We start from the raw sequence: 26,859 nt of genomic DNA, 5'->3' as shown, positions 1-26,859 counted from the left end.
TATTAATATCTGGGAAATCGAGCGTTCCTCGGAAAACATATAAAAACAAAAAAATTTGCGTTTTCCCAGAGATAACACCTAGATAGATCGATTTTTCGCCACCGAAAACCCCCCATATAGCAAATTTCACCGAAATCGTTAGAGCCATTTCTGAGATACCCGAAAAAATATAATAAGTTTGGAAGAGGCGATTACGCAGTATCACACCACAACCAATTCTAGGCCACGATTACCACGTCCGCCTACGAATAGACGCAATCTAACGCTACTACGGATATCAAAATACTCATGGCTAAGAGGAATCGTTCTCGACCCCTCCGACTCTAACTTACAGACCTTTGTATCCCTGCGTAATCGCTGCAACAAAGCTTGTAGATTGGCACGGCGGCGTTATATACACGATTCCATTGATAAGTGTCCTCCTACAAAACTCTGGAAAATTCTAAAATCACTTGGAGTGGACACAACATAAACTACATATATTAGATACTTAAGCAACAATCATACACTTCATAAACCTACATAAATACATATTGAGCATTTAAGAAAGAGCAAATAACGACCAGGTAACAAGAAAGGTAATTTATATGAGGGAAAAGATCAAGATATACTCTACAAGAATTGCTCGTTTGCGATGTCTGTTTTCGTTTTTTAGTGGTTAAAATAATAGTTAATGTATTTTTAAAAAATTTCTTGTTTCGTGATCACCTGCGGAATTGCAGCGAAAACATTGTTTTTCTTAACTAATAAACTACTAAGTATAAAAAAGTTCAACATTTAAACTTTCGGGTTTGAATACATACTAAATAATACTTATTGTTTATAACGGGCCTAATGGGTATTAATTTTTACCTTTAGGTATTTGCAACGTAGAATATTTCAAACAAAATGGAACGCCGACACGCTCCGTATGTAATTACCTTACCCCGACTCACTATGCAACGCTTATTAACTAATATTTCGGAAACCGAGCTTTGCTCGGAAAACATTAAGACTCAAAAATGCGCGTTTTCCCAGAGATACAACAGTAGTTTCCATTATTTATGATAATTTCCTGACTTAGGTGCATTAAATACATATTGTTCTAATATCTGGTAAGTGGATAAGTATTATTTGACAAATTATGACCATATATTACCATAAGCGAAACGCCTTAGAAATGGGCATAACGCCCCTTCAAACAATTACTTACATTTTTTTTCTAACGACTGAAACTCAAAAAGATTTTTTTTTTGTAAACACAAAATTTGTAAATGTAATCTAATAATTATGCATATGACACAGTTCTAGAGATCCTGGTCTAATACAGATTATATGTGCAACGAGGGACGTAAGTCAAATTTCGTAAACGAGGTCTTTAAATGCACGACAGCCGAAGACTCGAGTTTGCAATATTCTTACCACCGAAGTTACACACAATGTTTTTCATGACACTTAGAAAAAACTAAATTTAAGCGAAATAATTCTTTAATACGGTCATATTTCAAACATTCGTTCGCCATATTGTCATTCTTTGACAGGCTAGGAATCTGTAGGCTACGTAGGCCAAGAACTATATTCTATGTTCTATTCCAGCATTCAGTCACGATTGAAATTTATGGCTATTAAATTAATCAATTTGTTTACCATAAACAATAAAAATAAATGATAAACGTCAGTATTTTAAAAGTACAACTTATGTATAGGTACCTAACAGGTTTTTATGAAATAGTGACACAATTAAAAAAAAATGGTCAAGTGCGAGTTCGTTTTACTCGCGCACCGAGGGTTCCCCGTACAAACTTTGAATTATCTCGTGTAACTATAAAGGCAAATTGTCTGACTAATTTGCGCGATGTGTATAAAAAATTCATCATTTTTCGTCAATAAACTTCGGAAATAAAGGAGGACGGGAGGGTATTTTTTTACATTTTCATTCATAAACCAATTTTTTTCCCTATGAAAAAAAAACGAAATAAATGTTTTTGTATGTACAATTTGAGCTCTTTCAAAATAGATACTCCACTTGACCTAGTTACTAGACTTTGAAATTTTGCCCTCTCTTCATATTGGGCATTTTTAATTTTTAACTATAAATTAATAAAATAATACTTTAAATTTGTGTTTTTTTGTATTAAAAAATAAATTAATAAAATAATACTTTAAATTTGTCTGGGTTAGCGTTGTTCATAACTATTCCAAATCTCAAATCGATAGCTTAAGTGGTTCTCGAGATATTTACCGATGTGACAGACAGACAGACGGCCGGACAGAGTCGCACCATAAGGGTTCCTTTTGTACCTCCTTGGTACGGAACCCTAAAAAGCTATAATTCCTCGGGATTTATAGCTTTTATTTTTTTCACAAGCAATAACTCCCCGGGAACAATACACGCATTTGTCCTTCAGTATACCTGCATGCAATAAGATCTTTTTCGAGCAAGTGTAATGAAAACAGAATTCCAGTTCGATTAGCAACGTGATAGCATAGTTCAAAAGATTTTGTTCAGAATCAATTTAAGTCCTAGTGTCAATTTATTCGATATCGTGACGTGATAAAATGAGACTAAGTCTCATTTTGTATGGGATTTTGAGTTTCCAAAACGTCCCGCGCGGCGCGCTGTTTCTAAACACACACGCTATAGAATAAATTCACACTAGGGGTACTGATTTGTTAGCGAGTGAACATTCTGTAGATACGTAAATATACTTTACTTATTTTCTACGTTTTGGAGAGTTGCTTGATTTTATTTGATTTCTTTACAAAAAATGAAATATGACAAAGGCTTATTCCAATGGTTGAACACAGATATTTGACCTGTTTTGTTTCGATTTATTTCCTCTTCTTACGAGTTTTCCAGTCTGATGAACATGTATAGGAGTTTATTTCTTTGATTTATCAACGATGCAGGCAGATTGTGTCTTTAGATCCTTTTATTATATTTATTTTAACACCTACAGTAGTCTATGTGTTTTACGACTAATATTTTCATTTTGTTTATTTTTACTATTGTACGCTTTTGTCGACAACAAACAATTGTTGACATGACGGAAAGTGTTAAACATCTTGTCAGTTAACCCTTATCTTGGCATTGTAACACCCGTGATACATGGAACATTAAAAAACTCTAGCAGGTTCACTTTCCTACCTTAAAAATAATTCTACTATAAATCTGTCGAGCTACCCTCCTTTATTATAGATAGAAATAATGCACACAAGTGTCATTATAAATTAATTAGTAGTATTCGACACAGTGCCGCGGAACCAACAGATGTAAGTTTTATGGTTTAAGACATTTATTCTCAAACAGAATACAAGTCACTTGATATGAGAAATACAAATTACATTTTACAGTAGCTTACACAGTAACATGCAGAGAACTATTTACAATTTCTTAACACTAAAAGCATATGAGTAGCAGGAAAACATCAGCAAATTATTTTATCATAACAAAGTTAGACAATGAGAATGAGGGTAAGGCATTATTTTAGGTTGGAGGTAGATGGATGCGGATGACGCTTATCGGCCGGTTAATATTGTAATGGCGCGGGACTTATTACGTGTGCATACGATAGCAATAGTAATAAGGTACTACATATAGTAATTAGATATCTAAACTTGAAAAGCGATTAAGGATGTGCTGTTTGAGAACTTTTTTAAATAATTACTGTAATTTTATGTCCTTAACATCATTTGGCAATCTGTTATTATATTTTAGCTCCTTCATACAAAATATTCCTTTTGCCGTAGTTAGTTCTAGGTGAAAATAGGAGACAAATATTATTTGCGCGCCTAGTTAGTCGTTTTTATATTTGGGATTTTTTTTTAACTTTGATTCGTACGCGGTAGACCGTGCTACGCCGCAGACCGTAGCGCGGAAAATTATATTCAGGGTAAAAAATACCAAATAAGTAAAAAAATACTCTTAATTATTTGTTTACTTTTCCTTTCTCTCATAGATTTTGTTGACATAATATTTTCTGAATTTTATGAAATAAAAATTTCCCACTATGTGATCAAGTAGTCGTAGATGTCATAGTCATCTGATGCTTTAGATTGCATTTGATTAGCAATAAATGATGATTTCTGTTGCATTGCATGCCTTATTTTTTATGAAAATATACATTTTTCTTATTAAAAGGAGGCAACTAATTTATCGAGGGATTAACATTGGATCATGATACGTAGTATTTACCGATTCTGGTAAACCCTGGATTTTTTCTTATTTTTAATAGTCTACTATGCGCGAAAAAAAAGTTAAAAAAAGCCAAGATAATAACAAGATAAAAAGTTTCCTTAATTTCTATTTATAATTAATTGTTTCAATGTGAAGTACCATGTCTTAAAATATCGGTACCTAATTTGTTAGCACCATATATAGGTAGGTATATACATATTACTATCCCAATATAGTCCAAACCAAGCGAAATAAAATTATTTTTTCAGATTACAACTCAAAAAAAATAACATGTTGGCTTGCAGAGTAACTAAATTTTTTTCGATCAGGACAATAGTTTGTTTTGAGCTACATAGGTCTCTACATTAACCTAAACGTTTTACCTAAACATCTTCACGAGTAGAGGCTGCTTATTCATATTTACCAAAAATATTTAGAAATGATAACAATTTATACAAAAGGGACTCGGGCAATTTTAGAAACTTTGTGTAGGTATTATACAACCGGTTTTTTAAACTATTGACCTAAAAAAATGGTTGATTGTTTACCTACACAAAGTCTCATTGCATAATATAAGCGCGTTTGTTTCGATAATATACTTACTTCAGCCCTGCTCAAAAGCAGATTTTTCACTTTAGGCTATTAAGTTTTTGTATAAGTACAATCTTCCTTTCCGCTTCTAAATAATGAAGTAGTTTTGAAGCTTAGTCATTTTAAAGGTAAGCTGAGGAGTCAGTTACGCAAATTGAGCATCGGACAGATCGCATCAAATGGAGCTGTTAACGTCGTTAACCGCTCAACCGTCAATTAACGCATTCACTGTCAGCAACTCGCCAGGCGGACGCTCAATCCGTAGTGGCTTTTCGCCACATACGCATTTTCCCATGCTATCGGCTACGCTCGTAGCGCGTAGCTAGCGCTGGCACTGAATGTGTTAACGTTCTGAGAGCCTACCGCGAACCACGTTCGACGTGTTGCCTTCCTGTCACACTTACGTACGAATTTACAAGTGCGACAGAGAGGCAACACTTCGAAAGTGGTTCGCGGTATCCCTCTGTTTTTGATCAGCGTGCATAGCCAACATGCCAAAGCCAACGCTCCGTAGGTGAGCGAAACCCTACTGTCACTGTCGCCATAATATGGGCGAGTGATAGTAAAAGTATTTCGCCGCCTACAGGTAGTACAAGATTTGGGGTATTTTGGGACTAGTTAGCAATGGTTCTGGCGTAAATCGAGAATGGGCCCTTTTGGAAATATGGTGTTTTGGGGCCTAGTTTCTTATGAGAAGAGGGGCTTTCGAAATTAGAGTGTATTGACTAATAGTGCGTTTTGGGACTAGTGCATTCGCCACCGGAAAGTAGATAACTACGCTACGCTACGGAACGTTAAGCACCGCGTTAAGTACGGCGCGGAGCGGATTTGTATGTTGGCTAAGCACCCTGATCTGATTCAAGATTTATGACAAATTAAGCACCAATTACGCAAGGCATTTAGATTTTCTGAATGCGTTGCTGGTTTGATTTAGATATACAGTGTGTTTATTAACTTAAAACGTTTACACAAAACCTAAATGTTTAAGTCATACTGAGTCAGCTGAGTACATTTATTGTTGAACAAACTCGGTAATCACGAAAAATAAAATTTACTCCCCCATAGAAAATGTCAACGTCAGACCAGCCAAAATGACGAAATAGCCTTTTATTTCGTGATTTCGTGGTTGGTAAAAATTACTCATTATGACCTAAACATTTAGTTTAAGTAAATGGTTTTAGTTAATAACCATACTGTATTAAATACTGCTTGCGTTTACTTGGGTATTATACCAGTTTAACTAATTTTCTATCCAGTTCAGAGTCTAGTATACTAAATTCGATTCCGTATAAACCCTTTTTGTAACGAATTACAAACAACAGTCTAAATTAGTCTTCAAAGTCTTATTGGTTGTAGAAACACCGTGTTTAAATATTACATGATTGATTACATAGGTATGTTTCTAATTCATAATTTACCGTATCATAAATGGAAATATTTCCAAATTAATAACGTATATAAACATAGGTAAACTGAAATAATGGATCATAACTTTCATTAACTGAACGAGACTCGGACAAGAAACAAAGTTAAGAAGATAATATGACTCCGTAAATTGTACTTTATTATTATTCCCTATTGGGGCGGGCGCCCTTCTGATTCTTAGGTAGAAATTACCCAGCCTCATTCAATAGGTAGCATCATCGAATGGGTAGCCCCGTTCTCTAGTTTAGGATCTCTCGAGTTAATGGAGGCATGCCAGCTTACACTTTCTCGATTCTATTTCATGGAGTACTTTAGGTAAGGTTCAGAAAAGAAATATATGTATTTTATTGCTGGGCGCATTTTATTTTATGTTTACGTTCTTAAATTAATATTTCTTTTTTATGAATTAAAATAAAACTAACAATTAACTGTTACGTTTTCTTAATTGCTTTTATTCCATAACGTTACATTGATAGTCCTGTTACCTCCAGGCTCAATTTTCATACTTCTCAAATGATTTTAATTAATTTTATATTATATAAATATTTAAGAATGAAATCGGAATGGGTGAAACGAATGGGTATTTATCTACATCCAACATTTACTACTGTGTAAAATCTATCATTATAATAATAATAATAAAAGTTTAACAGGGAAAGAATCAAGGAAAAATTGTATTTATGTAAGTACTTGATAGGTATACGGGAATAGTAGGAGATATATGATAAGATAAGTAATTTATGGTGGTACAACAATTGTTTCATTAAATGGTATTAGCAGTATGCAGAAACGGCTCTAGCGAAGGACCCGGCTTCGGTTACTCTCCTCATCTCCTTCTGGCATATTGCAGCCAGGCGGGTATATCTGGCTTCTGGAACAAAATAAGAATAGTTTATTTTCGAAGTAGGCATATTACAATTCGATTATGAACGTCAAATAAAGCTACGCCGGCGCTAACCCTACACCTCTGACCCGAGAAGATTTAAATCCCTCCTAAATTGTAGGAGGCTATCCCAATATGGGACCGACAAGAAACTCGGCGGTAAATAATAATAATATTATCATCGTTTTGTTATCACCGTTTTCTACTAATCGTTGTAATGTCGTAATCGTAAGACAAACTAACATTAAGATAATTTTACGGTTTCACTCACGTGCTTTTTAGTCACTCGCAAACATAACACAAACGCACATCAACACAACATGTCGGCCGAGTGACCAAAAAACACAAATGTAACCGGATGAGGAACCGTAAAATTATCATACCGTTTCCTATTAAGTCAATCTAATCTTCAATTCCCACTATTTCTTTTTACTGGCAAACCTTGACTGCGTTAGCGAGATGACCTTGATACCTTTGACAGGCAGGAACTGGTGGGAAACTGAATACGTGGAAAGGGAGGAGGGAGACCCTAGGGCCAACAGTAGAACACTATAGGCACATATAAAAAACAACTAGCAGCGTTCATAAAATTAAAAATCTTAAATAAATTAGTTTATAGTAAAACAAAACCTCATTCGAAGTTTTTTTTCGCTCTGTGAACGAGTTTATAGCTAATAACCAAATCATTTCGTTTCTTGCACGTTTCTTGAAACCTATCACCTATCTGATTTTACTACTTTACTTTATTACGTTAATACTTGTCAACAAATAATAAAACACATTAAATAAACAAAATACTCAATTGAGTAGTTCTATTCATTTTGGTGAATAGACATGTATTGAGTACGATTAGTACGAAGGTCGTAAACACAAGTGCTATCGGCAAGGCGGCCTTTTAAGAGAAAATTAGTTATGATGAACTAACTACGAACACATAATTACTAATAAATCATTAGTAATGATTAGTTAAACAGAAATATTACAGTAATCAGGATTAAGGTATTAATCGCGCATTATGGTGGCACCTCGTTTAAACTTTCGAAAAGGAAAAGGGACACAATAATTTGTTACTCTGAGCCTCTTTTGTTATTAAATAATTCCAACAAATTTTAACTACGAATAGTCGAATCATAACTTCTCAGTTCTCATACTAAACGAATAAACTGACGTGGGTAAATCCCTGGATACGTCAACGCCACTGCACAGCGATATTGGCATAATATCACCGCTTCATATCGCTCTTTCTATACATAAATCGTGAATAAAAGATGCTGGAATTTAATGGAATACTTGAGTATGAAAACTTCAATTGAAATGCCATTTTGAAGTCATAAAGGATAACTACTTGCAATCTATAAATAAAGAACATTGGAGTTTATAAGAATTGAACTGTTAAACTAACAATAAGACATTGCCAGCAAAGACTTTAATATATAAAATCTTATGGAAATAATTAGGTTTATACTGTTTATATTTAAAAAAAGTTAAATAAACCCTGTTTTATTCAAAACGGAATATGAAATGAACGAACGAATGAACTATGGAGGTATATGTGAACAATTCATTTATTTTCAATCAAATAAGAAAATCACGAAATAATTCGCGATCGGTGCTGAATATAAATATCTCTATATCAATTATTACACCCAACGATGTACGAGTATATATATAGCATCCCACTCATTAGCAGTTAACTATCGGTTTCCTTTCACAAAAAAACGAATGGAAACGTGACATGGAAACAAATTATGGGAAATTAATGCTTAAGGCGATCGTCAGAGAAAAATAATAATATGTGTTTGCTTTAATAACTCTTTTCATTAAACACAAAACACGATTACGTAGCAAAAAGTAGGTACACACATTATTGGCAACCTTTGTTAAAACATTACAATTTTTGGTATCTCAGTAATATAAATGCATTTTTAGAATATGTGTTTACTACGTACAGTCACTTACAGAAATAGTTGACCTCAACTATCTCTGCAGCTAACTGTACTATAGTACGTGTCATCCAAAATGACGCGCAGATTTATCAAAACAAACCTTTAATAACATGACATTAAGAGTCAAGGCACTCGTCTTTGTGATTAAAACGATTTATACCTAACTACAACACCTAGAAAACGATATCCATGTCAATTTAATCAAAAAGTATATGTCAGCCATCATGATAAAAATGCCATAATTTTCGAAATCCATACCGCCGAGAATCTAGAAGCAACTTTGTTTTATATACTTACAGCGTGTATTTTTGATACGACCACATAATCAAAGGGTAGTTAGTTTACGCTTTAGTGAACACACTTTTACGTTATGAAAAATGGACGACTTTTATTTTTCCATATAATTCAGCAAGCAACACAACGTCATATTGTGGCGTCACAACTATTAAAATGCTCCTCAAATTTTTTTCAAAACATAATTATGTTGTTGTCGTTAATAGGAATTTTTTTGTTTCATTTCTCATGCTCTGAAAGTGCGTCGTTGTTGTTCTAAATAGTGTGCAGAAAATGATACGTTTTTGCTCTAGAGCACTGTACTGTCGTTATTTTCTTTTTTTACGATAAGCAAATGAAATTTTGGAATTAAATTGATTTGTTGTACAATTTCCATTCGGATAATTAACTCCCCACGCCATAAATAACGATATATTTTACCTAACTTCAAGTCTTTGCTTGCTTTGCTTGAAAATTTGGATTTCTGACAAAAGACCTATCTCTGTGTATAAAAATATCCGCGTACAATATGTACCCATAACGTGCCATAACATACTCACTTAAACTTTTTAATTGAGTTACTTAACTTTAGTTGTGACTCTTGTTGGTTTTTAATGCAATTAAATCATCCCCCTGTAAAATTATACAAGTTTATTAAATTCGTTAGCTAATGGGATAATGTTACATTCGGCCGGATTCGCACTTTAAGATACGTCAGATACTAGGTCTACATACAATATTGATCGGATATGTCAATGTCAAAAGTGACGTTTTTGTTTGAAGATACGTCACTTTTGACACTGACATATCCGATCCATATCGTATCTAGACCTAATAATATTTGACGTATAGTAGTTCGAATCGAGCTGATTATGTCGGTCGCTAGTTATGCATATACTATGTAATGAGAGTGCTCATTTTTTTTTGTGTAACGGTTATTAGTGGTAGCAGTCTAGTAAATAAAGAACACTGATAACTCCTATATAACGCCGAGAGAATCTTCAATTATGAAGTTTACATTCAATGTAACATTTACATTTTATTTGCGTATGAAAATTGACACTACTACTATTTATAGTTTCACGATGTAAAATTGGACTTTACACACAGTTTAAGTCAGAAAAAATAGATTTTAAGTAAATTATTTTGAGCCCTTGGCCCTTACTAAAGTTTTTAAAATGTCAAAACTAGATGGCGCCAATAAATAAGAATATGCCTACATATGCCTCTTGTATTAATGATAGTAACTATTACAGTTCATTTTTATATGGAGTAGCTATCATGTAAAAATAGGATTATGGAACAGAATGTCTGTTTTGTATAAACGGAATATTCTGCCTATACATTCTAAACCTCTAAGATGTCATACCTGGCATAATTTTTTTAATAAAACTCGAATTTCACTATGTAAACGCTTACCTATGAGTCAACGTGTCTACTTGAATAATAAGTCACCAATATATCTGATTTTATACCGGTAATTTTATTATTAATTTATATACCACGACGGTGGCAAACAATCATACGGCCCGCCTGATGGTAAGCAGTCACCGCAGCCTATAGACGCCTGCAACTCCAGAGGTGCGCAAATAAAAAATATTGCTTTGCTAATCCGCGAAATAATAATATGCCAATCAATCAGCGCTAGCCCGTGATACTTACTTGCGTATTTTTTTTTTATTTCGACCAAGTGGTTTTAATTCCTCGCTGTCCAATCATTTACATGATCATAGTTCGACAGTCGAACTCAGAGGAATAAAAAATTCCTTAAAAATCGAGTTATCGGGCAGCGAGGAATTAAAATTCCTTGTCGTCCGACTTGTCGGATCACGCGGCCGTTGGGTTTTTTCATGCAAATGATGTTCAATCGGACACGAGCAATGGGACCAAAAACGCTGTGCTAATTATTTTTTTTATACCGATATTGTCTAAAGGCAAATGTATTCACTGCACTTACATTTTATAATAATATATTTATATTATTTAAAGGGTAATTTATTAATGACAATACAGCATCATTTGGGTACTGTTTTACGAGTATCATTATGTAATTTCAGTCCTCATCCGCTATTCATTATTTTTAGTAAAGGAGAGAAAATACTTACTTCAAGATCCTTGGCCCAGTTTGTGAAGGAATCGGAGCGTTTCCCGAACCTGACGACAAATAAATGTATCAATTAAAAAGATAGAATTCATAGGGCGTAAAGACACCACAGCACTTCGCCTACATATTAACTGCACCTATAAAGTACTTATAATTTGATGTGGCGATTTACAGAAAACAGCAGCGAAATAACACTAGACCCTACTCATAGTGTTGTGTTCCTGCCGGTGAGTAAGGTTGCCAGAGCTCAACGAGGGAGGGGGGTGGGTTCAGGGTCGGCAACGCGCATGTAACTCCTCCGGAGTTGCAGGCGTACATAGGCTACGGAGACTGCTTACCATCAGGCGGGCCGTATGCTTGTTTGCCACCGACGTAGTATTAAAAAAAAATATAAAAAAATCGATTTGATAATGTGGCGATTTCATTGAACTTTTTTTGCTATTTTTTGGAAGGGAGATATTAATGAATAGTTACGAATTTCTGTAACAAGATAAATTGTGCGAATTCAAAACGGTATAAGCAACGCGAAAATAGTACATTTCAATGCTAGTGCGGAAAGTATGTCATTACTTCACGAGTACAGAGATATCGAAGACTCAGGACGAGTGAACAATGACATTTCCACACGTGTATCGAAAGACGTTTTTTAATACGGTTGCGAAAAAATAAGAAAAACAACAAGTACTTTATTTATGCATGTTCTATAAGACAGAAACAATTGTAAATATATAATATTATACTATTATTACCTAAGTATCGATTGAGTGATTATTTGTGTATCGCAAATTTATTTGTATGAAAACAATATCGAAAGTTGCCTTTGGAAACTTAAAACATTCTTGCAGTAAGAAAAATCGCCTCTGCTTTGACAGGCGTTTCGGCAGCTATTCCGTTCCATTCAGACAACTTATTAAGAACGGTTTTTCAATATTCAATATTAAAAAATAAGAGTGTTATAATGATGAAGAGGTAAGTAATAAAATATGAAATATGCTTATATTTATTATTTTTACATTAATAGTAGGTTTTTATGTTAATTACGACTTTTAAAGGAAACTGTTAGTTAACACTCATCAATAAGTAGTCATGAATTGGAACAAGTGGAAAAGTAAAAACCACTAGTTCGCGAAATCCAACTTGCCGCACGCTAAACAGCTACGTAAAGTAGCACTTTTTGAGCAACTGTATTAAAAAAGGTTTATACGCTACTGTTTTTTAGGGTTCCGTAGTCAACCCTTATAGTTTCGCCATGTCCGTCTGTCTGTCTGTCTGTCTGTCCGAGGCTTTGCTCCGTGGTCGTTAGTGCTAGAAAGCTGAAATTTGGCATGGATATATAAATCAATAAAGCCGACAAAGTCGTAGAATAAAATCTAAAAATTTAATTTTTTTTAGGTTACCTCCCCTACACGTAAAGTGGGGGTGAATTTTGTTTTTCGCTTCAACCCTAGAGTGTGGGGTATCGTTGAAAAGGTCTTTCAAAACTAATAGGGGTTTTCAAGAAACATTTTTTTGATAAAGTGAATATATTCGGAGATAATCGCTCCGAAAGAAAAAATAAATGTGTCCCCCCCCTCTAACTTTTGAACCATAGGTCCAAAAAATATGAAAAAAAATCGTGGAAGTAGAGTTTCAGAAAGACATTAAATGAAAACTATAGTGGACATGATCAGTTCAGCTGTTTTTGAGTTATCGCAAAAAGTTTTCCCTTCATAGTAAAAAGACTTACTTTAATTAGGTACTGATTATGCAAATTTGCCTATTTGTTTAACTCGGGTGAAAGGTACCGTTTCATCCCTTGGTTAACAATTTACTATACTTTAAGCTCCAGTTTAACTTATTGTGACTGAAGAGTAACTACGGAACCCTACACTGAGCGTGGGGTGCGCCAAAGTTCATATAAAATTGCAAACTCGATTATTGAAACTCCGAAAATGTATCTCATACAATTTTACATCCTAATGATTATTATACTTTTTAATTTTAAACAATACTCATTGGAACTTCGAATTTATTATATCCATAATGTCATTCTACATAAATATCTCTAATACTAAAATTTATGCATATATTATTACTCGAAATATCGATTTCAAGCAATAACATTTTGGATCCTAATTTATGCATACATAAAAATTTATGCATATATTATTTATGAATATTTGGGTAAATAACAATAAGGTTTTTTTTTAACATTTCACAATAGTATTCATTAAACATTATCAAGTTTATGCTAACAGATATAGGATATTGCTATTTAAAAATGACATACAGTGCCAGAGTCAACATTAGGTACGACGACGAGCGAAGCGAGGAGGAGTGTTAGGTATCTTGCGTTCACAACACACCTGACTCGCTGACAAAAACGAAATACAGTGCCAGAGTCACCGTTAGGTACGACGACGAGCGAAGCGAGGAGGAGTGTTAGGTATCTTGCGTTCACAACACACCTGACTCACTGTCAAACTAGACTATGTTGGAATAATGTAGTGCATACCCTCCAATGTAAATCATAATCTCCGTGTACGTTCCGATATACGTTCACTTAAAATAAGTAATATAACTTCTGATCAAACAATTGTATGAAATAAGTTTATAAATAAAGAAATTCATACAAATAACATTATGAGCGCCGATACATTCTCAGTAATAACATTATGGGCACCGATACATTCTCAGTAATAACATTATGAGTAAAAAAAAAACGGAATATGTATCGTTATGAATAATGTAGGTAGTAGTATAAAAAACCATAAAAAAAATATATGAGAAACAATTTTCGGAGAAACGATGATTATGACTACAAAGCGGTATCATTAAAAATATTCGAATAATAAATTGTATATGAGCCAATATGGACCCCTGAGCGTGGCCCGACATGCTCTTGGCCGGTTTTTTATTAGGTATGTAACGAGAACATAATTATAAGAAAGTAAAGAGGAATGTTGAAATGGTACTCATTAAAATTAAAGGGGCGTTCGATAACTATATATACATTTACTAAGTACAATATTTAAAAACATTTCGAAAACTACTACTACTAGTTCATATTAGCGTGAAGTTGTAAAAGAACTACGATTTGTGTCTTTATTTTTGTAACGAATTGAAATCAATAAAAAAATAACAGAACAAAGTGGTATAGGGAAGTTTTTTTTAAAACTGCACTATAGTACTAATACAAAAATGATGCAAATAATGTAACGTGTTTACTGAGCGCGGTGAGTGGTAAAATATACGTGTCCGGTTGAGTAGCTGAGGCGATATAAATTATTTATTTATTTTTCATCACACTTCTTGCTCGTTAACGGTGTTATTGTATGCCAGTATATTAAGAAGGAATGAATTATATTATGATCACGGGCGTAATAGATTTTTTTCTGCCCATGGGCATATTGGGTATAACGTTTTTTCAAAGTATATCTGAGTTTTACTTTTAAAATACTGACATTTACAATTTATTTTTGTGTATGTTTATAACTTTTGCCCTTAATACACAATGTTCTATTTCACCGCACCAGCCCGTAAAGGCTCTCTTTATTTTTCAAAACTTGATGGGAACGTTGCATTTTACTCACAAGAGTGGCAAAGTTTAAAATGCAAATTTTGAATCGTTTCCTTATGTTGACTTGTGGAATTGACTTTTGAGTGATGACTTTGAACGGTGCATATTTAATAGTATTAAATTGGATTTGATATGTAATTATTTACAGATAGTATTTCCATGTGTTGAAGTAAAGAAAAATATTGTGTTTCACTGGGTAGAAAGTTTGATTAACCTCGTGCCTTGAAATTCTCCCAACGCTCATAATTCCACTTTTCGAAGAGATTTCAATTTTAGGATTTTTCGCTAGCTCAGGTATTAATATTAACACGAGTAGTTAAACAAAAACTTTGCTCCCTCGGATTACAATAGCACATTGTCGTTGCACAATGTAAGTGAAATATTGCAAACGAAAGTCTATAAATTCACGACAGCCGCAGGCTTGAGTGTATTAAAGAGTCGAGTTTGCAATATTCTTACCTCCGGAGTTACACCACACTTGCGAAAAAAAGATCTAAATTTGAAGCAAAATAATTCTTAGAATACGGTGACAATAACATTTCTCACCATATTGTCATTTTTTGATAGGTTAGGCATCGAAGGCACAGGTCTACCCGGCATTCAGCCATGGTTTAAAATTGTGTAAAAATATTTAAAAACGGCTATTAAATTGATGAAAATAAATATTTTAAAACATAATCTAAATAGTTATTTATTATTAGTTAGTTTTGACGACCTGTCTGGCCTAGTGGGTAGTGACCCTGCCTATGAAGCCGATTTTCTATGTATTTAAGTATTTATATTATATATATATCGTTGTCTAAGTACCACAAGCCTTATTGAGCTTACTGTAGGACTAAGTCAATTTGTGTAATAATGTCCTATTATATTTATTTCGTTATTTACGATACAAGTGCAGAAAATAGGAAATTCGCAACGAGTAGTGACAAAATTTAAATCGACACGAGCTAGCTCTTTAAGGTTTCGACATAAGCACAGAACGAGCACTCTTTCCCGCACCCGTGCGAGAAAGTAGCACCATATGTGCTGTAAAAAAAAAATCGTCAATATTTAAAAAGTAGAACTCATTTGTACCTTGACTACAAGTATTTTACTTATAACATAGTTATGTTCCCACTGAAGTTTCCGTGGGAGTAAAATGTTCTTTAGCTTCCTCTGTACTTGCGCGACATAGTACGCTTACTGCGCAAGTGTGATGATATTGTAGATTGTGTGACCAAGGAGCAAACTGATATATTTACGCCGAGGGCGTACTTTTAATCCTGAGCGTAGTGAGGGATTTAAGTGTTTACGCTCAAGGTGGAAAAAATTTGTTACCATGTGATACGTACTGGTTTTCCACATCACCTATGAGAAAATTATTGTCTTAAAATATTTAAGCTAAAAAAAAGAATGCAAAAAATCCTTGCACATAAATAAAAATGAACTATCTATCATAAATTACGAATTATATAATTTACCTTAATAATTACCAAAACAGTTTAACTTGATTTTGATCCCTTTTTCTATATAACATAATTATTTCTTGCCGTAAGCACGAAATTGATACACACGAACCTTTTTCAATTAATCCAATTATTCGTAAACGGTACCTAATTTTATTACTCGTTAGCACCGCTTGATTTTAACTAAATAAGTATGGGAGACTGGGGTACGGTGGATCAAGCGTAACAGAGGATATTTAGCAGAATTTTGCAAATATTATTTGTACAGAGCTTTCAAATTCGCTGTGTTGAGCACCAGCCACACAAGTAGCAGTATTTTAACAATAAAAAAAATAGTTTTCTTTCCAATAAAATATTTCATCATTGTAAATCTTTATTTGGTGTATAAAAATAGATGTATTCCCATAATAGCTTCCTGCCCATGTCTTCGTCTGCGTGTGATGATGATGATTATTGATAATAATTATCCTAATTATGTCCTTCTCCACGCCTCAAACTATCTTGGCACCCTTCGGTTCAACTGTTTAAGCGTGGGACACACACAAACGGATTTTAACATTAAACCGAATATTAATTTTTTTTTTACAACTGCTATCAATACAGTGGATCAAAGTCGCCCGAAATCAAAAAATCTCTTTCAGAAAAAACACGTGAATATGGAAGCATAACACTAATATAAATCCCCACGCAAATACGAAATTCCCTGTTAATTAAATTGTATCTACTCAGAAGGCAGAAAATAAGATAAAAAATCATACCACACTCTAAAAAATCAAATCAACAGACATGATCAAAATTCTGCACATATATAATACAACTTCACATATCTTAACGTATAAACGCTCAAACAATGTAGCAGCTCCTTCCTAGTGGTGCGGTGATGCGTGGATCTTTGTTTTTTTTTTAAACTCATCTTATTTTATATCTACGCTTCCTTGCACCTATTCCTACTAGTCTTAAGAGAAGAATTGAAGTAAATGGCGCAACAGCTCTTTAAAAAAGCGATCGACGTGTCCCCCTCTCCCCTATTTGTTTGTTTAATTTTTATGTGTATCTATCACCTATAAAAAGATGTGAAAAAAAAACTCCTTATTGTAGTTTATACTTCTATATACTGCAATAGCCTGACCACCACTGCCTTAGCAGTGTCAAACTGACATATTCGCTAACGTCTACGTAACTTACTATCTATACATCTCGCTCGCATTATTATGCGACTACGAGCCAGATGAAGAAAGTAAGTCACGCACATGCTAGCAAATATCTTACTATCAAACTCGTGGTAGCCGTACAGGTTCGTAATATTATTTGTTTTTTATTATTTTTATTTGTTTATTATTTATTTACGTTTACAATTGTACCTTAACAGCTAGAGCCACAGCGGCACAAATTGGGAAACAGTAATACTAATTTTAATAATAAAATTATAAAATACTAATTACAGGCATATCTCGCTCTAGCACTGTTAGTGCTTGGAAAAGGAATCCTAGAGGCTCTCCGGCACATGTCGCGCGAGTGACTAAAAACATTAAACTAATTTTACGGATTAAACTCACGTAATCCGTAAAATTAGTTTAATGTTAGTGTGGCTCACGACAATTTAAATTCGATTAAGTTGATTTCATTCATATTGACTGAAATGTGCGTATATGTGCAGAAAATTTATCTTAAATTATTAAAGAGATAATCGGAATATCCTACTTTATTACGTACGTACTAGTTAATGCTCTTAACACCAAAGTTATTGAGCTCCATCTTCGGAGCATAGGGTCCGCTTACAGTTCATCATTTAACTTAAAATTAAGAAATTGTCCGAAGCTTCATGTGTCTTAACCCTTTACCAGGCCCCGAAGAACCAGCGTGTCTTAATACGTACTTTATATGCTGTTGCAACCGTATTGAACGCCTTGTAAAAAATGTATTTATGAACGTCGGAGATCTTCCTTTAAACCAGACATAAAAATGTGGGTTAAGGTTATCCCATCGCCTGTCTAAGTAATGAACTGTCATACTAGATTTTGTCTTATTATATTCTTGATCAGGCTAAGGGATATATTCCACCCACATCTTATATCGGTTATAATAGTCAAGGTTTAACTCCAAATCTCCTACGAAACATTATATCAATCACTGAAAAAAAATCACTTACTTACGTGAGTTTTTATGACATGACAAGACAATTTACCGGGCCATGGGAAATATAGCTCCCACACAGTTAAACTCTAATAAGGCCATGGGATAATGTCAACCCACATCCTAATTCTGGTCATACACAATAATGCATGAATATTTAGCAATATTTCCGATTACATTAGCTTTCAACACTCAAAATCTACAAAATATCAAAAAATTGTTCGACCTATGTACTTCTGTTTCATAGAAATTATGAAAAGTGTTCGAATTTATCCGTAGTTTACTGAAATTAGCGTTCAAGTGAATTTAAACGGCTGCCAAAGATATATTACGCAATTTAGAAGCGTGTTGTGAATGAAGATCATAAAATAATATTTTCAGGGATTGACAAAATATTTTGTAGGTGGTTTGGAGTTAAAACCTGACTACGGTAACCGATATAAGATGTGGGTGAAATATATCCCTTGGCCTGGTAAAGGGTTAATAATGCCAAATATAATTTTAGGTTATTTTTAGTTATTAAACACGTTGATGATTAGATAATCGTGGTTTTTATGATCAAATCGGCTTACATTCAAAGTCAAAGACTTTCTGTTAATGAGATTCGACATCTTTGGTGATCAAAAGGTTTATTAAATAATTGTTTTCCTTGCCTACAGGAAATGATAATGTTGTTTCAGTTCCTGCTGGTGACTACTTATTAATACCATCGAGCAACTCTAAAAGTCCGTCTGTTAGGGAATACCCGTCAATTTCCCCGTGCCTACTACTAATGGATTTTAACAGTTTATACCAAGTTCATTAGCATCGCGCAAGCGTTAATTGTGTTTGGAACGTGATATTTTTTAGAACGCCTTATTTTCGTGGAAAATAATAGGTAATTTATAAGTTCAACATTGTCGTCTTACTTAACGATGTAAAAGATATTCAAAATAAAATAATATGGAAGAATAATTTATTAAGTTTATTTATACTATATACTATATTTACACTATAAATAAATGAAAATAATTTGATCGCCATATTACTTTAAAAAATTGCACCTTGGATATTATTTAAATAAACAATAGGGGTAGAATAATCAACCCTTTAGGTGTTAAAGATATAAGAATTAGGCTAGTGAAGAAATAAGCTACTTACAAGTAAAACTACACCAAGATAAATAATATAGGTACCCAGCCGTGGCGACATGGAAAAAGATCGATCGTGTTTTTCCGTTACAGATATTTACATATTATATGTTTACTGCGTTTAAGCGGAAGCAAACGCACAAGAGTCTCGATTAGGAAGAATATATAAGTCATACAGACATTGTATTGTCCTATAAATCTAAAGAAGAAAGCACAAGACACATTTGACTACGTCGAAAAGACGTTTTATCGACACTGCGGACATCGATCGTACCTTGGTCGCGTGTGGTAGGAGTAAAGACGGTCTAGGGTTTGAAGTTGTAGGAGGCGAAGCGCGCGGTCTATCACATGTGGGTCGACGCGGTCATCACCGACGTCGCGGCGGTCGATCCTGCCAATTATCGATATCGATATAACAAACTACAAGCAACACTAAACGTGGCAGTGGTTAACAGAATCTGATTAAATACACGTGTATACATCGACCTCCTTTCTTTCATTTATTTATTTATTCCTAATAACACTTTCTTTCATTCTTTGGAGTAATACAATATCAACGAGTTCCGCAATTTGGGCACAATATACAATTTCATAGGGAACCAGGAAATCAAATCATTTATACCACATTGATATGGTTTGCGTTTCAAGTAGGTACAGTGAAAACATAAGTTTCATTTTTACGGATGTCGCTATTAAGGAAAAATTGTACATTACGGTAAATAACTTGCTATCAAGAACTGGAGGAAAATTATGTCAAAATATTTGCAAATATTGAAAAGAAAATATTAAGCCTATTTAACGGCGCGTAGCCTACTCAAGCATTTTTTTTAAATATGTTTCCTACGTATTAGTAATATTTTGTTAATATGGTTATTCTTTTTATTGTAATTTAATATAATAAAGAAACATAAAATAAATAAAATATTGTGTATGGGTTCCTAGCCAATGATTACCCATCATAATTATCGAACCGTATGATTACCAAGCAGTTTCGACGATTCACGCTTACTAATCTTAGAGTTTACCTACTATCGATCCGCCCCTACATTGTATGGGTTATCGAATTATACACCTGAACCTTACCGAGAATCACTCTATTCATAGGTGAAAACCGCATGAAAATCCATTCAGTAGTTCTTGAGTTTATCGCGAACATACTGATAGAACAGACGGCGGGAAACTGTTTTAACGACCGGTCTGGCATAGTGGGAGACCCTGCCTATGAAACCGACGGTCCTGGGTTCGAATCCGGTAAGAGCGTTTATTCGTGTGATGAGCACGGATATATTTACGGGTGCTGTCTGTGTTTAACCCTTTTCCAAGCATAGTACGATATATTATCCACATACGCGCCATTAGAATTTCAACTTTAGCATTCCGATTTAAGGTCTTCAATTGAATGATCAAAGCTGGATTAATTGGAATATAGGTATTTGGATGTTTTGGGAAAACCTTGTAGATTGGTGCGGCCTGAAAAAGGGTTAAGTTTTTATCCCTATATGTATCGGTGCTATTATTATCTTTAACCTTCTTGAGCTTACTGTGGAGCTTAGTCAATTTGTGTAATAGTATCCAATATTTATTTATTATTTTGTATTTAAATTATAAGAAGTAGTGATAAAAGTTTATTGTTATTTTAACAGATAGCACTTATTTCTGATCACCGCTCGGACAGGTTGTAACGATGTGCTGGACGATCACTTTTCCATACAAACGTAGACGAGCGAATACATATGTAGACCGACACTGATTTGGGCTATGACCGCGAAAATCAAAGTACGCAAATTGCGGGCATCTTTCTCTGTTTCTTTATTACGCCTACATTGGAGTAAAAGAGAAAAATCCCCGCAATTAGCGAATTTCGAGTTTTCGCGGTAGGCACCCTGATCACGACATTTAAACTTCATCCAAAAATATCGGCTATAAAATCATAATATAATACTTTTATATCATTTTATGTTATACGTTAAAACAAGCGATTTTCTCTCTGATATTAAATAGGGAACGAGTTCTGTTAGTAACTCCGGAGACATTTTTGGTAACGCCAGTGATGTGAAAAGTGTCGGTCTAAAAGTTGATTCGCCCAAAAAGCGCCAATCACTTCCACACTTCTCGATATCGGGCCCGAAATCAGTCCCGATGTCGGGTCTGATAATCGTTTTCCGTTTCACGAAATATGAGCACGTCGTTGACAATATTTGAAAAGTAAAAAATACTTTGTAATTGCCAAAAATGTTCAATGTTTGAACTTTGCATAGGAACCATTTTTTTGGGTTCCATAGCCAAATGGCAAAAAACGGAACCCTTATAGATTCGTCATGTCGGTCTGTCTGTCCGATTATGTCACAGCCACTTTTCTCCGAAACTATAAGAGGTATACAGGAGGTGTTCAAATTTGGTAAGTAGATGTATTCTATGAACCGCATTAAGATGTTTACACAAAAATAGAAAAAAAAACAATAAATTTTGGGGGTTCCCCATACTTAGAACTGAAACTCAAAAAATCTTTTTTCATCAAACCCATACGTGTGGGGTATCTATGGATAGGTCTTTAAAAATGATATTGAGGTTTCTAATATCATTTTTTTCTAAACTAAATAGTTTGCGCAAGAGACACTTCTAAAGTGGAAAAATGTGTCCCCCCCCCCCCCAACCCCGTAACTTCTAAAATAACAGAATGAAAAATCTAAAAAAAATATATGATATACAATACCATGCAAACTTCCACCGAAAATTGGTTTGAACGAGATCTAGTAAGAAGTTTTTTTTAATACGTCATAACATTTTAAAAAAATTTTTTTCATCAAACCCATACGTATACGTATGGGGTTTCTACGGATAGGTCTTCAAAAATGATATTTAGGTTCCTAATATCATTTTTTCCTAAACTGAATAGTTTGCGCGAGAGACACTTCCAAAGTGAAAAAAAGTGTGCCCCCCCCCCCCCCCCTGTAACTTCTAAAATAACAGAATGAAAAATCTAAAAAAAAATATATGATATACATTACCATGCACACTTCCACCGAAAATTGGTTTGAACCAGATCTAGTAAGTAGTTTTTTTAATACGTCATAAATGGTACGGAACCCTTCATGGGCGAGTCCGACTCCCACTTGGCCGCTTTTTTCATTTCAAATATTGTTAACGATAAACTGAAAAATACTTTTTCTCAAACTTGCTATGAAATGATGACATGACTTACATCAAATTAGGTCCGGAAATACTACATATCAGGTGGCATGAGTGAACATGATATATAAAGGAATCTCATACAGCCTTACACACCTACTACACCTAGGACTGTAAAGCAACCTTCTTTTGTTTTGTAACGTCAAATTGTGACACAACGTCTTGGTATCCAACCATCAACTAGCTTCAATTAGCTTGGTACTCTCTCGTACTCGCGGACTTACGGGTTGTACACCGCTGGTAGAGGGCGGGCCGAGTAGGTCGCCACAAAACAAATTGAATACAATTTTTTGTTTTAATTGCAAGTTTGAGAAAAGCACTATACATATCTCGGCGTGAAACGGGGTTGCCGGCCGCGTATCTCTATCCGGCTTCGCTACGCTCAGCCGTATATATCTACTTGGCCTGCAACCCTACGTTTCCCGGCCTCTATAGTAATGTACTATTTCTCAAACTTGCTATGAAATGATGACATGACTTACGTCAAATTAGGTCCGGAAATACTACATATCAGGTGCGATGAGTGAAGATGATATGTAAAGGAATTTCTTACTGCCTTACACACCTAGGATTGTAAAGCAACCTTCTTTTGTTTTTTAACATCAAATTGTGGCACAATGTCTTGGCATTCAACCATCAACAATAGTTATTTAAGATACAAGTGCAGAAAATAGGAAATTCGCAAGGAGTTGTGATAAATTAAAACACGACCGAAATTTAAATCGACAGGAGTTGCAAATTAATTACCTATTCGCACGTGTATCGTATAACGTTTTACAGCACATATGGCTCTTTAAAGTTTCGACACTTGCACGAAAAGTACTCATGCCCGCACACGTGCGGGAAAGTATCACCATATGTACTGTAATAATACATTACGATACAAGTGCGAAAAATAGGAAATTCGAAAAGAGTGGCGATAGATTAAAACACGACCGAAGGGAGTGTTTTAAATCGACAAGAGTTGCGAATTACCTATTCGCACATGTATCGTACAACGTTTTACAGTACATATGGCTCTTTAAATGTTTGACACAGTAACGTAATATGCTAATTTTCGCACGTAAAGTAGCACCATATGTACTATAAATAATATTTTTCAGTTAGCTTGGTACGGTGATCTGTTATGCATTTTCGTTGCTAAGCAACGGCGGTGGCGCTTCGCGCAGGCGCGCGGACTTTACGCGCGAAATGCACCGCTGGTAGAGTGGAGAGCCGAGTAGTTCGCCACAAAACAAATTGGCTACAATTTTTTGTTCTAATTGCAAGTTTGAGAAAAGCACTATACAAATCTCGGCGAGAAACGGGGTTACCGACCGCATATCTCTATCCGGCTATATCTACTTGGCCTCCAACCCTACATTTCCCGGCCTCTATAGTAATGTACTATTGCTGGAGCCCGGCGTCGGACCTGATATCAGGTGTGTGGATGTAATTGTCACTAAACCGAATACGACTGCATGTTTCTGCTAAGTTGTCTACTAGGGATATCAGGAATAATAGTCATTCTAATTTCAATTAGGCACCACGAGGGAAACGTTAAGGTGCTGTAGGTTCTAGTAATGCGCTATTTGATTTTTGATCGAATTTATCGATTGCTTTATTTTTGTTAAAACTTGCTAAAAATAAGAGTTTAAAACATGATATCCGCGATCCCGGGCAGGTTCAGCCGTCTAGCTCACACTTGCGCTTAGTGAGAAAAGAATTTGAATCCACGGGGCCTTAAAAGAATCCACTAAAGCAAAAATAACTCGCACTCCACTGGTTTAACGATGTAACCATTGTTGTGAAGTACAAATCTGAGTAATAATTACTTTGTTTCATATTTAGATTTATATATTTGAATGAGTATAATTATGAATTATTTTCAAATTTAATAATTATGAATTTTACCTTTTGTTTTGTTTAGATAATGAGAACGTATTACGTAAATCATGTTTTGTTGCTGATTGCTTTAAGTATATACTGAAGGGGGATTGAATTTAGTTACGTGATTGAAAGCTAATCACAGATTATTATTATTGAAGCAATCGATTGATTGTTACTCAAGGTCAGACAATCGCTTCTTATTGTTCCGTTTTTGTCACCTCAATTTGGCAGGATTGAAGGAGATACTTCAATCAGGATTTTTAAAACGGGACGTCTATGGACTGAAATAAAGGAACTGTATTCCAGATTCAGTGTATGTGAACACTTGAACTGTTGCCGAGCATCTCTTTTTTCAAGTTCCTACTCAGATGTAGTCCATCTGTGTTAAACCTAAACAATAGGTAGGTACATATACGATTTCGTAAAAATATATCCATTACCTTAAGATGTAAGAATAGCTTTGCGGTCCTAACGAAATAACGGTACTTTTTCTATGAAATTCCATTTCGGGAGAAAACGGTTTCCACTAACTAAATCTTAACACATCACTTTATTTTTGATGTCGATCGCTTCAGCATAATATATTATAGGTTTATAAGTTTCGCTTTTTTGAAAAAAATATGTTGCTTATTTGTTTCGAAAATTTAAAAAAAAAAACGGAAAACCTATAAACCTAGTTTTTCATACTCTCAATACGAGGGTGGATTGAAAAATTCGCGGCCTGAATATTAAAAACAAAACAGAGGATTTTTTAATTTATTTTTATTTTTCTACATAGTCCCCGTCGAGTTGAATGCACTTGTTCCATCTGGATTCCAGAGCCATTACACCACTTTTGAAGAAGCTTTCCTTGAGACCTTCAAAATAGGCATCCACCTCAGCTTGGACCTTTTTTTTTTAATTGGCCAGGCCGCGAATTTTTCAATCAACCCTCGTAATATACTCATAAATCATAGAGAATGGAAAATATTTAGAAGTGGATAAACATTTCCTATTATTACATGAGCAGGTACTTGCTATACTTCCCTCTTAAAAGCCGAGCCGAGCCAATAAATGATTTAAAAGTAATTATGACTCTTTCAATGAATCTTATGCCAATAATGAGAGAAGAGGAATGACTGATGATGAGTTTGCCTTGAACTTAGATTACTTCTGGTGAAGCTGATTATTTTAAAGTGAAATTTTCAAAGTAAATAATAAAAGTCGTATGAAAGTCAGCGCTACGTCGCATTATCGCAGCATTCGCTGGGTCCTTTTTAGGTCACAGGTAGGTAGTATAAAAGCGAGAATATATCTATGTCTGTCTTTCTGTTACTACTGTCTACACGTTTACTCGGAAGCCGTGAAGGATCATTCTCTGAGAATATGTTTGCGTTTGCGTATAATTGTCACAACTCTTTTCATTTTGTATGTGTTGCGGTAATTAGACCGCAGACATTTTTGAGAATGACCGTCAACCGATCTAGACGAAATTTGTTACGGAAATACGAGTAGCTTGAGTCCCGAGGAAGGACATCACGGACATCCAGAATGCAAATGAAGTCGCAGGCAGACAGAAGCCTCTGTGTGCAAGTCTCACTCATACTTAGCTGATTTTAACAAACGTTAACATATTGAAAGGAAATAAATAGCTCGTTTTTATCTTATTCCTCAATAATATGTGACGTTTCAAGGGTAAAGGTACCTTATGGTTGGTATAAATTTATGCATATCCCGGTAATCATAAGCTATCGATAACTCAAAAGATGAACCTCCTAAGTTGTTTTTATTTTTTTTATTATAATATGAGCAACGTTACGAAAGAGACGTTTTAAGTTTAGCCACCAAAAAAAAACAACTTTGCTGAACACTTTACATAGTTGACCACAAATAATAACACCTTAGACTCCTGAGATTAAAAAATAAAATGTTGCAACATGTTCTGTACTACAAATCGATACCTTTGATATCGACTGATTAACGTATGTGCATACTGACCAATTTCTTAAGTGTTTTTATCGATTAGGAAATGATACTGAGAGTGAGCTGAGAAAGTTTACGCATAAAAATACATTTCGCGTAAAATCACAAAATATAATATTTTTTACTTTTAATGTACTTAACTCACAAACAATTTTTCCGAACACATATGAAATAAATTCTTTCATTCAAATTCA

General features: G+C 34.5%; 1 protein-coding gene across 1 annotated transcript in view; it reads right to left on the bottom strand.

Moving 5' to 3' along the window:
- Positions 1–6,596: 6,596 nt before the first annotated feature.
- LOC133516367 (uncharacterized) overlaps positions 6,597–26,859 on the bottom strand; it is a 55,670-nt gene continuing 35,407 nt past the window's right edge. The window contains exons 3-5 of the mRNA XM_061849277.1: positions 19,920–20,036; positions 11,380–11,428; positions 6,597–7,043 (exon numbers count right to left, since the gene is read on the bottom strand). Coding sequence (XP_061705261.1) covers positions 6,999–7,043; positions 11,380–11,428; positions 19,920–20,036 — 211 coding nt within the window. The 3' untranslated portion in view covers positions 6,597–6,998. The remainder of the gene's footprint in view (positions 7,044–11,379; positions 11,429–19,919; positions 20,037–26,859) is intronic.

Source organism: Cydia pomonella, chromosome 3 (genome assembly GCF_033807575.1).
Source record: "Cydia pomonella isolate Wapato2018A chromosome 3, ilCydPomo1, whole genome shotgun sequence".
NCBI lineage: Eukaryota > Metazoa > Arthropoda > Insecta > Lepidoptera > Tortricidae > Cydia > Cydia pomonella.
The sequence above is the reverse complement of the archived record's forward strand: the minus strand, read 5'-3'. Positions and strand labels throughout refer to the sequence as shown.